Source organism: Lactuca saligna, chromosome 2 (genome assembly GCF_052625555.1).
Source record: "Lactuca saligna cultivar CGN05327 chromosome 2, ASM5262555v1, whole genome shotgun sequence".
NCBI classification, from domain to species: Eukaryota; Viridiplantae; Streptophyta; class Magnoliopsida; order Asterales; family Asteraceae; genus Lactuca; species Lactuca saligna.
Genome location: NC_136418.1, coordinates 26,493,538 through 26,506,786, shown reverse-complemented (window position 1 = coordinate 26,506,786; position 13,249 = coordinate 26,493,538). Strand labels below are relative to the sequence as shown.

The following is a 13,249-nucleotide window of genomic DNA, read 5'->3' as shown; positions in this document are numbered from 1 at the left end:
AAACAACCGGTTATAAACACTAGGTATTTAATTACCATTTTAATGTTTATAGAGACAGAGTTCTACGACTAGATGTCATTGAAAAAAGGTAGTCTATAACAGCAAATGATTCAGGGAACACTTTCTAGACAAGACATCAAACAATAGCAAAGAACCATATAGCGACGACCCATCATTACCGAGTATATATCTACACGAACGACTTCATGATATACAAAGATAACTTTTTTTCTCAACGTTGTAGTTGTTGTAATGTGAAGCTCCAAAGCTAAACTCTTAGATAAATCGCCTAATAGGAAAGGAGAGAAAGAACTAGATCAAAATAAGGCATAAAGTTCATTTTAATGCATGCATCATTACCACATAAGTGTACATATAATTACAAAAAATATAATGTCCATAGAAATTAGGTTTTCTAGAGTACAAATTTTTGTCATTTTATAGAAGTGACAACTAAGAAAAAGGAAAGACATCTATGAGAATGTCCACACAATCTCCACAAATTTCTCCATCCAAAAAGCTTTGTCAAAACCATTGCACTCTTTTCCTCTCCTGATCTTTCATTTTGTTAGACTCTTATACACTTTGGTGCATTACGGGTCCTTCAAGTCCCTCTATTCGGAGCCTGGAGGACCCTATTCATTCTGTTTTCGTTGATCTCATCGTTTTTCAGGAAATACGTGTTGCCTGTTTTACATTTTTCTTTGACAATCTTCAATCTCGATCTCCCTGTAAGACTTCATGCAAAAAAAATTATGAATCCAGGGAGTTACACGGGAATTGACAAAACGCTTTAATTGAAGAACATATAGAACATATATAGCAATAAACATCGAAAACATACTCTTTTTCTTTCTCTTTTGAATTCCTTCGGGCGAAGTTATTTATTCTTTGTGTGTTTTCTATTTTTGAAAAAAGATTAATAGACGTATATATTATAGCATAAAGAATGAATTGTTTGCCATGCCTTAGAGGAAAGAAATCTAAAGGAAAGAAACCAGATGGAAAGAACGAAGATAAGAAGGAAGAAGGGGAGTTGCCTGTTGCACAACCTAAAGAAAATCCCCTGAAAAAACAAACTACTGGTATGTTTATACGTATAGAATTTTTCATCATATCCATGCATCGTGTATACTTATTTTTCTCCTAAACACTTATCGATTCTGTTTTTACCTAAAACAATTAATAAATCGATTGCATTGGTTATTAATTATCTACATTGCTTACCATTGAAGGGAAAACAAAATCTTGATTTCTTGATGCATTTCACACAAAAAAAATTTGTCAAAATTGACGTTATATGAATGGATGATATAAAATGAGTTTTTTACATTTCTGAACAAGATACTCAATTCTCTTTCGTTCCAGTGAAAATCACCGGTTCAAACAAAAAATATGATTCATACAAACAAAACGATTCAAGCAAACAAGAGCAAATCGTTGACATTGATGATGGTGTTGGTGGGGGTGGTGCTACGGTTGCTGCTCAGCCTGTTGTTGTTGCTCCGGTTGCTTCTGCCACCACTACTCCATACGAACCAATAGAAGAAGTTCCCACTGGAACATTCAAATTGCATGAATTAGTCGCAGCCACCAAGAATTTCAAGAGAGAATGTCTATTAGGAGAAAGTGGGTTTGGAAAAGTTTATAAGGGAACTTTGGCTGATGGCAAGGTTAATTAATACACTCATTTTGCTTACATTAATTTATCCGAATCTTTTTATCGAGTTTTGAAAACAGATTATGATAATACGATGTTTGATGTAACACCCAGGTTGTGGCTGTGAAGCAACTGGATAAAAATGGTTTCAAAGAAAACATCGAGTTCTTAGAAGAAGCGAGCAGGTTGAGTGCCCTTCAGCATCCAAATCTTGTAGATCTTATCGGATATTGTGTTGAAGGAGATCAGAAGCTTTTGGTTTATGAGTACATGCCAAATGGTTCCCTTAAAGAAAATCTATTCGGTAATTTCCTGTTCTTAGGTTCTATTAATTATGTTCTTTAGTAACTCAATATCACAATCACAAACCAAACTCATACTACTACAAAGTAATCACAACTTAAAATTGTATATTCTTCATGGAAATTGGAAATAACTTTTGTTTGAATGACTGACATTTCACCAGACAAAAGACCATTAGATTGGATCACAAGGATGAAAGCTGCATCAGGAGCTGCACAAGCGATGCAATATTTACATGAGAAAGTCAATCCACCTGTTTTGTGTCGCAACCTTAAGGGTACAAATGTTTTGTTGGATGAAAACTTTGAACCAAAGGTCACAGATTATGGGTATGTCAATCTAGAGAGTTACACCGGTAATGTGCAACAAAGGGTGGTCGGAATGGTTGGTTGTGCTCCAGAATATGAAAAAACGGGTCAACTCACAGTCAAATCCGATGTTTATAGCTTCGGAGTTATTCTATTAGAGCTTATCACAGGGAGAAAAGCTTTGGACACCTCTCGCCCTAGAGATGAGCAAAATCTTGTGTCTTGGGTAATCAAGTTTCTACCTTAATTCTTTAATTTAAAAAATCCATCATCCCATTATATATTCAACCGGTTTTAAAGCCTGGAAAAATCTTGTTATTAGGGTTTCTGTAGACAAAAGATCATTAAGTTGTATACTTTGATTGAAACAGGCACAACCATATTTTAGAGATCCAAAAAGATTCCAAGAACTAGCGGATCCTATGTTCAAAGGAGTAATTCCTGAAAAGAATTTAAATCAAGCTGTTGGTGTAGCGGCTATGTGTTTACAAGAGGAGACATACATGCGTCCATTGATATCCGACATTGTAGATGGTTTGAGCTTTCTCACAGAAGATCCAGAAGGGTCTACGGCACTACCAGCAAGTGAGCTTGATCTAAAGGTGGAGCCATATAACCCTCCATCATCATCATCTTCATCATCATCATCGTCAGACTCTGAGTCAGAAAAAGACTTTGTTGTGAAGATAGAGCCATTTAATCAACCTGTGTTAGAACCAAATCCAGAGCTAGTAACCGATTCTGAGCAAGAGTCTGAGTTGGAGCCAGAGCCTGAACCTGAACCTGAACCTAAACCAGAACCAGAACCTGAACCCGAACCCGAACCTGATTCAAGTTCAAGTTCAAGTTCGGATTCAGAGCCAGAGCCTGAGCCTGAGCCAGTACCGGTTCTCATGCCAGAACCGGTACAAGAACTAGTGCCATCAAGTTCAAGTTCAAGTTCAAGCTCAAGCTCAGACTCTGAGCCAGAGCGAGAGCCAATATCAGTGCCAGAGATACAACCAATGGTTGAACCTAGTCAGAAGGATCAAACTTCTTCGGATGATAATTCTGATGATTCGTCGGTTGTATATGAGGAAGATGCGTATAGCGAAGAGGAATTTTCGGATGAAGACAAGACAAACACATCAACTCTACTAAAAGCTAAATCAAAACCACGAACGAAATCCACAAAAAAGAGAGTTGTGTTTAACACAGAAGGAAGCGACTCAATGAAGCCAAGACCAAAAAGGATGAATTCTAGTGGGAGCAAAAAAGCCTTGAAAGGTGATCGAAGCAAAAATAAAAGCATGCGTAAATCTAAATCGAGGGGAGATGACCATAGTGATATAGAGTTTACAGATGAAAGTGATGGTGAGGATACAAGTCAAAGGTATACAAGTACTATTTCGAGGTTCATGAGTGCTAATTCAAAAGTTTACAGAGGATACGCCGATGAGAGTGACAATGATTCAAGTTCGGAGGGCGAAAAATAGAGGAATAATATTTGCACTCATATTCCATTAACTCAAGGTTTTCATTGACCAAATGGAAGCAAGATAAAAAATGAGTTCACAATTTCTTCTATCGGCATTCATAATTGATATAATCTTTCCCTCATATAGACTATGTCTTCTCAAGTTTGTATTAAGAAATAGTAAAAGTAGACCATTTTTGCATACGGTTAAGTTGTTCAATGAACTCTTTATAAGGCTTGAGTCCTTATAGTGTTGTTAAGCTATGGTAACAGCCTTAGAAGTCATGAATTCAAGTCCACTTTTCAACAACATGTCCATAAGACAGATAATAAAAATGGGAATAAGGTAGATAGCACATAAATCAAGATTAATCTTGACGTACTTATAATCAGTGACTCTCAAACTCATTTGTAAATTAGTTTTCTGATTTGCAAATTCCACATTTCACATTAGGAGAAAAGCATATGTTTGTTTTTTCATAAACAAAAAATAATGAAATTTAGTTCAATCGTACTTCTTTTTATTTTGTTTTGCATTGTACATACCCTGGAATATTTGCACCAGTTTATGTATTTCGGTCGATATAAATAATTTATAGAAAAGTTGGAGAAATCTTTGCACGAGTTTGTAATCAATAATACAATGGATATAAAAATCCCAAAATTTGACTTGTCAAATAACCATTCGGGTTGCAAGAATAATATTCAGACGACACAGTGACACTTACATATCGTAAATTACACTATATATTTTTTTTGTTAGTATCACTCATTGTAGGGGTTAAAATTTGGAAATCACAATAAAATTTGTAAAAATCATTTTGTTTAACGCAAGTTTAGTACAAGAAATTGGGAGGTGAGGTAGATTGTGAAGGATGTAGCATAAATCAGTGACTGAAATTGTAAGCGTAAAATTTGATTGAGTGATGACTGATGAAGTAGATTATGAAGCTTGTAGCATAAATAAGCGACTGAAACTGTAACTTGGAGTAAAAATGGTCTTTGAAGAAATCATGCGCGACACAAATTGATGGGTTTCGCAAGAGGAACCACGCACCCCAACTCCCCAAGTGAACCACAAGACTTTTATGAATACACTTGAATAAAATGATAAATATTATCATATTATCTACATAATTTTATTAAAACTCATACCCTTTTTTTTTCAAGACGCTATGTGGTCACATACCCTATGTACCCCTTCAAGGCCACCTTAGGGACAGACCTTTCCATAATAGCAATCTCAAAGTGTATCTCTAAATATTTTGTCTCTAAGCGTGAGCAACTCAAAACGGATAAAAAGAATACCCTTCAGTCCTCACTAACGTATCATCACTCATATATATCTAGCCTAGTCATGTAACAATAATCTATCTATAATGGTCAAAGCGTTCAACTAGACATTGAATTACGTGGCATACCCTCTAGCCAATTCATAATTGAAACCCCCCTTACTAAAACACTAGAAACTCCCATATGGAAAGGCTAGTATCGTAGCCGATATATAGACCACTGGGTAGTAGGTTTCATATGAGAGCACTAAATGTACATAAATATGTATACAATGCATTACATACTATTCTAGTACTCAATGATTCACTGAAGAAACTGAACTTATGTGTGGCTTCAAAACTACACCACTCCCAGTACCTAGATTCCTATAACATTGAAATTTACTGGAATATTGTAAAAGAAGGCACTTGTTGGCTATCGAGTGTTCCTTTCATTGTAAGAAATCCATTGTTGAGCTACCCATTGAATTCTGATAGCTATCAGATGTCCGCCCCTTGCCAACAACCGTTTGTGGCCAAAGTTTTTATTCCTAGTTCACCTACATTTGGATTTTGTCCCAAGTCAGAGATTATCTATTTCCATTGTATCAATATGATTTTGCCAAACCTTGGCATCAAAGAAACACATTTGTTTGTTCTTTCAAATATAGCAAATTTTTCAAAGTGATAGTTTTCTCCCACGGTTCACATCTCTAATGAAAGATCAATTATGTTTAAAGGTTTTCTAACTTAACTACTCGCCACTAACTATAAATCCACAACATTAAAAGAATCTAAACCATGCATCCTTCGATTACAAGCAAGGTCGTTCCAAACATATTTTTGACATAGGGTCAGAGAAAAAAATGAGCCCTTAAAATACATAAATGTCGTCAAGATTTTTATAACAACTCAATAACTGAATAGAAAATTATTTGTGCTATCTTCTAAATATAACAATTTTTGAAAAAAATTTGGACCATTTTGAAAGATGGATCATGTACGGTTGCCTCTATCGCTCACCTTGTTGGATGAGCCTGATTACAAGGCATATCCCTCTCGTCTTTCATCACCCTCTATTGATGTTGCCAAAAAGAAACATGTGACATTCCTAAAAATTGTCCATATTGAAAATATCATCATACTTTGATTTATATATATATATATATATATAACTCTTTAAAATGCCAACAAAGAAATTATGTAGAACCTAAAACATTCAAATAAATATTAGTTCAAACTTCATTAGGGGTGTACAGTCGAATGTCATATCTAAAGTAGTATATATATATATATATATATATATATATATATATATATATATATGTGTGTGTGTGTGTGTGCGCGTGCGCGCGCGTATGTGTGTGCGTGTATCGAATGTGAAATACAAAGTATGGTGTGAATGTGTGACAAAATATTGGTCATTAAATAGAAAAATAATAAGTTGTGATCCTAAGGTACATGGTATTAACATGTGATTGTATTTACTATATAATTACTTTTGGTTAATTATATGGATAAACATGACATTTTACTAAGAGAGAAATACAAAATTTTCCTACAATTTAGGGAACTAAATCAAATTAGTTAATAAAAATTGTTGAGTATTGAAAATATTGAAATTGAATTGGCATTTGTGAAGACATTTGAGAAGGCTATGTATGAAGACTTTCCATGAAGAATCTTATGCTTAGTGGTTCCTTTATATATTTTGACATGTGATGTATTTAACCACTATATATATAGCATTTAACTTAGCTTGTTAGGTAAGCATCCCATAAAGGCTCTCTTTCTATATCAATATCAGTTTGGTTGAGAAAACCAAGGCTCTTTGATTCATGATTCTTATTCTAATTTTGCACACATCATTTTGTTTTGAACATCACAACTGGTATCAGAGTCAAATCTTATAGATCTCAGCTATTCTTGCAAGAATCGATCAGAAATTATGAAATTCCTTCATGAATTAGACTTTGTTCTTCTAGTTTTATAAGTTTTTTTGTAGTGGTGTAGCGCTCAAAATTTTCAAACAAAAATTTTTCATTTTTAAATCACATAAAATCAGTATCACATTTTCTCAAAATCACAATGTATCAAATGTCAAATGACGATTCAACAAAACAATTGATATTATCCAAGAATCCTCAACATAGTCTCAAACAGGTGTGTACAATCAAACTGGTGCTTTCTCGCAAACCTGAGAATTACCTAAAACACATAACACACAATACGGTATTTAAATCAATTAATAAATATAATCCTCACACTAATTTGTGCAGAATTTTGATAGTTCGGGACTGTTTAGTAAATTACAAAGTTGATTTGAGAAGGATTTTAGAAGTGGGGTTATGTTTGGAAATTTTTAGGACTTATTATGAAAGGGATTTTCGAAGACAGGGACTGAGTGGTAAATTTTGGATTAAAGTTGGAAAGATTTTATGGGGTCAGGGGCTAAAGTGTACGTGTTGGGCATAAGTTGAAAGAAAAGAAGGGTAAGAGGGGTCGAATCTGTTATTATGGGAAACTTTCATATGGGCTCAGGGTATATAAGACCGTCACCCGGTAAACCTAACCCTAACTCATGAAGTGTAATGCCCTGTTCCGAATTGACTTCTAGTCTATGGATGTGGCCCGAAGATTGGTAAGGATTAGGGCTTTTGAAAAGGTAGGATCTTGGTCCATTTGGATGCGGGTGATGTATTATAAGTGATTCGGGTGTTCGGTTCGTGTTTTGGAGCCAAGGGGTATATCGGGAAAGTGGTAGTTCGAGCTCTTTATGAATTTTGGATTTTTGTTCATAAGGTTTTGAGGTGAGTATAAGTTGATGGATGCGTAGAGCTTCTCGCCACCTTTTTGTGGATATAAGGATCGTCGGAATCGGGCTTATACCGAAGAAGTTATGACCTTCGGAAGTTTCATAGTTTTCAGGCTTAGCCGAGTACGCGGGGCATACAAAAAGAGTATGCAGGGGGTACTAGTGAAGAAGGCAATACATTGGGCGTACCTTGGAGTACGTTGGGCATATTGACCAGGATGGTCGCGAATGTTTTTTAGAGTACGCTGGGCGTACCAGAATTACGTTGGGCGTACGCCAGTCAGATCAGAACCCTATTTTAGGGTCTTAGACCCTATTTAAGCTCCTTATCTCATAACCTAACCCTAATACCTTCAGCCTCCATCCCTCCAAACCCTAGAAATCGACCCTTAGCCCTCATTTGAGTGATTATAGGGCTTCAAAGTTATTTTTGGTGTGTTTTGGTGCTAGAAGAGGAAGAAGGAACTTGTTGAAGAGTCATTGTTTGACTTGGAGCTTTTGGATCCAAGCTTTGTCCACCTAGATCTATCTTCTGGAGGTATCAAAATTTTGATGTAGATCTATCTAAGTGGTACATTGTTATGGTTTTTGGTCCCTTTGAGGTGGTTTCTTGTGAGTAGAAGTTACTTCAGGACCTTTAAGCCTCTTATTTGATCCTTACTGACACTACTAGAAAATAGCCCTTTAATGACACGCAAACAATGACACTCACTGATAGAGGACGCGCATTTGTGCATGCCCTAAAAAATAATGTCAGTTTTGCAAAATTTGAAGGATAAAGGGCACGCATTTGTGCGTGCCCTAGAAATAGTGTCCAACAAAAAAATTAAAAATACAGAGGGCACGTATCATAAAAAATTGTGTCGTCTAAAACTCTCGCTTTATATTTTTCTTTAGGAAGGAGCGTTTTCTTAGGGGGGGGGGGGGAATGAAATACCAAAAAATTAAACAACCCGACGATGCATCTCCTTCTTCTTCTAAAATCCTTTACTAAAAAGCCCTAATAATCCTTTAAGCGGTTCGTCTTCCTCTCTCTCTCTCTCTCTCTCTCTCTCTCTCTCTCTCTCTCTCTCTCTCTCCAAGCCCTAAGCCGCCACCACCAACTTCGAATCTCATATTCTTTAAGAGTTCGAAGTGCCTAAGCAAACACTTCCGCCATCTCAAGATGTCAGTCCAAGATCAAAAAGCCACATCACAGTACACGATGACATCATTGTCTTCACAAATCGTCGTCAACAGCGGGGAAAACGAATGTGACTGGGTTCTTTTCTATTACTTCCAAATCAAATCCAGACAACAAGCACTTGATGTTGCCCAACTCAGCTAACTGAAAAGTTATTCCAACGTTTCAATAACTCATTTTTCAAATTTGCATTGTACGATCAAAGCTAGGGTTCTTTGCTGATATCAAATGATCACTTCTTAAATTTCCCCTAAATTTGTTTTTTTAAGCTTGTGATTCAAATTTGCATTGTACGATCAAAGCTATTTTGAAATTTCTCCCTATGATCCCCTGCTCTTGAATTGTTCTTGTTTTCAGAGCACTTGCAAATCATACATTCATCAACCTCCCAAATCTATCCGACAATATCATACGCTTTTGGGGAAAATCTGGATCTGAAGATGTCTTAGCTTTCCCAATTAGGGGTTGTTTTTATGTGCACTGCATTTGATTTTGCTAGAAAAAGACGTAGTATGGATAATTGGTTACACGGAGGATGCATCTAGAGAGTAATGTAGTTAGTTTATTGATTTTGGTTTTCACTTTCAAGCCTAGCTGTTGATTTGATGTATTATGAGTTTAAAAAGAGCTATGAACATGAACTGTATCGACCACCTACTCTTTAACCTTTCTCATTCTGTCTTGAACCTCCATTTTGTTGTTGTTGTTGTTGCAGTTCAAACCAGCATCTTGTGAAATCCAAGCACACAAAGGTGATAAGGTGAATGTTCATTACCGGGTGAGTTAGTAGATACATCTACATAGCTATTTCCTTTCTTTCTCCATCCCATCCCATCCCCCCTCTTCTCTGAGTTATTATCTCAGTGTTCTGTATCACTTAATGAATGATTGTATTTGTATGTATATCTTTGAACATTCTTTTAAGCTCTCGTTTTGTAGGGGAAACTTACTGATGGAACTGTTTTAGATTCCAGCTTTGAAAGGGGTGACCCAATTAAATTCAAACTTGGTACTGGTCAAGTGATAAAAGGTATAAAACCATATGATATGACCCAATTTGATTCTTGTGAAATTCAATTCTTATATATATTATGGAAGTGAACAAAAATAATGTATTCCAGGATGAGATCAGGGACTATAGGGAATGTGTGTTAGGGAGAAACGTAAGTTGAAGAAACCTTCAAAGTTGGGGTATGGAGATTGTAACATCCAGATTCCCATGTATCTTATTTTAAGTATTTATGTTGAATTTTAGAGAGGAGCTCGGCAAGTAGGCGCTCAGACTCGCCGAGTGGGATCGTGCATTTCTGGTCTGATTTAATGAAGGACTCGGCGAGTCGATGCGTGGACTCAGCGAGTCCGCGATGTTAAGTGAAACCCTAATTCTCAGGGCCTGTGCCCTATTTAAAGGCTTTTATAGCCTCCATTGTGGCCACTTCAGCCCTAAGAAACCCTAGAGAGAGAGAGAGAGAGAGAGAGAGAGCGTTTGTGGTGCTTGAGGAAGGCTAACTCACCAATTCTTGAGTGTTTTAGAAAAATAAAAGTGGTTTCCAACAAGAGGATGTCAAGGGAGCTGTGGATCCAAGGTTTTCAAGTTCAGATCTACACTATTGAGGTATCAAATCGAACTTCCCTTCTGTTTTGGGTTAAAATCTATGATTTAGGGTTTTCTATAAACCTTTTAAGGCTTGAAAGGTTGAGTATTTGGTCCCTTACTGGGTTAGACCTCAGATCTGGACCCATAAAGGTCCAGAGAACCTTTCCCATTCTGCTTTATGCTTGTTCATGGAGGATTGGAGACTAGGTTGCCATTTTTAGAGTTATTTCTCCATTTATGGCTTGAAGTGGGTTGCATGCACGTAAAGGTTGCACCTTTACGTGACCTTTTAGCACTGAAAGGCCAGATCTATAGTTTAGTAAAGCAGATCTGACCTCAGAAGGTCATTTGAGAGTTGTTATGGGAGCAACTCGCCGAGTCCATAAGTGGACTTGACGAGTCGAGTTCGGGTTGCCCCACATAAGAGGCTGAAAGGAGTCAGAGGACCCGTATAGACTCACCGAGTCGCCCATATACACTCGACGAGTCGGGTTAAAGTTTTACCATTGACTTTCGTTGACTTTAGGGTTCTGGTCAAGACTGATTCAGGAGAGTTCAGGAAAGGGTAGAATGGTCTTCTACCCAGTCTGTAGAGATGAGATCATGACAGAATATTGATCGGGGATGTTATTTGAATAATAGGAGGAGGCTAAGTCGGGACGTTGAGCACAAGAGTTTATCCGACTTCATTGAGGTGAGTCTTCTCACTATACTGTACATAGAAGGGTACATATGTGTGACCGGTAGGTCTTGTATGCTATGAGATGTATGTGCTATATGTTGTTATGTGATATGTATGTGTTATGTATGTTATGTATGATAAGGACCGGAAGGTCAAGATGACATGGACCGGAAGGTCAATACGGGTAGGACCGGAAGGTCTACCGGAATTCGGGACGGAAGTCCCCTGAGACACCTGGATCGGAAGATCTCACAGAGTTATGGCTTGGAAAGGCGTATGTGTCGTATGTGGTATTTTGGGGAACTCACTAATCATTTATGCTTACAGTTGTTATGATATGTGTTTCAGGTACCAACGAGGATCGCGGGAAGGCGCCAGCATGATCCGTACACACTTATGGAGATTATGTTGTTGAGATTCTGGGACATGTTTTGTTATGACACAGTGAATACATTATGTTTTGTGGTTATGATGTGATTGAAAGTATGTTTTAAAAATGAAAAATTGTTTGAAAATTTACATCGTTACAAGTTGATATCAGAGCCTTGGTTTGAGGGATTCGGGTGCATCTTCGGATGAATCTGAACTCAAACTGGGGAATTAAGAAAGTTTTTCATAAAATAAACAATTTTTCATAAAATAAACAATTTTTCTAAAAGAGTGAATACATTATGTTTTGTGATTATGATGTGATTGAAAGTATATTTTAAAAATGAAAAATTGTTTGAAAATTTACGTCGTTACAGAGACCAGGGTTCACCACCTACTATCCCAGGTATGTAATGATTCCTCCTCCATTTTGAGCATATTTATTTTATAGGGAAAATGTGTTTTGATTTAATGGGAAAAAAATATTAATAAATTGAAGAAATTAATTTTTGATAAACAGGTGGGGTTACACTTATATTTTATATGGAGCTTGTTGTTGTCAATGATAAAGGATTAGATGGAGGAGACACCAACCACAAGACTCGATTCAAGAAGGCCACAATCCTCTTCTGATCAAAATGGTGGTCCAGTGGCAGTGAATGAGTCGATAGCAAACGAAGGAGTAGGAGTAGGACAGCCTGTCCCTATGATTGGTCGAATACAATCTCAACTGTCTACATCACTTACTGCCACAGCTGCTGCTGAGTTGACTTGCACTGTATAGCTAAGAATTTGGTCTCATGATTCAAACAATCCATGTGCCTCTCTCAAGCATGAACGATGTCGCTTAACAATACCACATGATGTCCTTTGCAGGTAACATTTTTTTAAAATAAATAAAAAAAATAAGGAGCTTGGTGGTGGTTGATGTTTGTATTGTATGTTGTTGCAGTGAAATGGGTGCTCATTTTGCAGCTTGTGGGAGATATCTAACTGCTTGTGTTGCATGTGTGCTTCCTCAGTTTGAAGGCGATTCAATTTCTGGGGTACAATCACAACTTCATCATCAAGAGGGTAAGGGGCCCGGAACATCTCCTACATGCCATCCTATCTCTGCACGCCAAGTCATCTATGAACTCAGAATATATTCACTTCACGAGGCAACCTAAGAGACCCCGATGCCAAACCTGTAGTCTACCATGGCTCAATCAATAATTCAAGACGTATTGATGTCATGGAACAAAATAAACATCAAGGTGCATAAATCATTTTTGTTAGTTTTTCACACCTAATATTATATTTAATTATTTATTTTTTCATTAGTGTTTCCCCAATTAAAAAGTGTTACATCTATGGAGCTTGGTTGTGATCCAAAAGGCTACCCATGTGCTGGATATGACACCACAATTTGGTATTGTGTTGTTCTTATTGGAAGACAAAGCACATAACTCCATCAAATGTGTGAAGTAAGATTCTTATCTTAATTCATAGAACAATAGTCTTTTTATTTCTTTTCTTTTCTTTCTTTAGAGCTCTCATTGGCCAAAATCTGTGAGATACTAATTCTTTTATTTATTTATTTGTAAATCCCATCTCACCTTTTAG

At 36.7% G+C, this 13,249-nt stretch overlaps 2 protein-coding genes across 2 annotated transcripts; both read left to right on the top strand.

Moving 5' to 3' along the window:
* The first annotated feature begins 520 nt into the window (after positions 1-520).
* Positions 521-4,172, top strand: LOC145030811 (uncharacterized). The gene is made up of 5 exons (XM_078979232.1): positions 521-1,085; positions 1,369-1,673; positions 1,775-1,964; positions 2,127-2,497; positions 2,643-4,172. Exons 1-5 carry the CDS (start codon positions 950-952, stop codon positions 3,744-3,746), a joined length of 2,106 nt encoding a protein of 701 aa, XP_078835358.1. The 5' UTR covers positions 521-949; the 3' UTR covers positions 3,747-4,172.
* A 4,806-nt stretch (positions 4,173-8,978) lies between these two features.
* Positions 8,979-12,277, top strand: LOC145029620 (FK506-binding protein 2-like). Its single transcript, XM_078978115.1, is given in 6 exon segments — positions 8,979-9,074; positions 9,712-9,774; positions 9,936-10,026; positions 10,118-10,198; positions 12,024-12,050; positions 12,165-12,277. Coding segments are annotated over 6 exon segments (471 nt in total).
* The last annotated feature ends 972 nt before the right edge of the window (positions 12,278-13,249 follow it).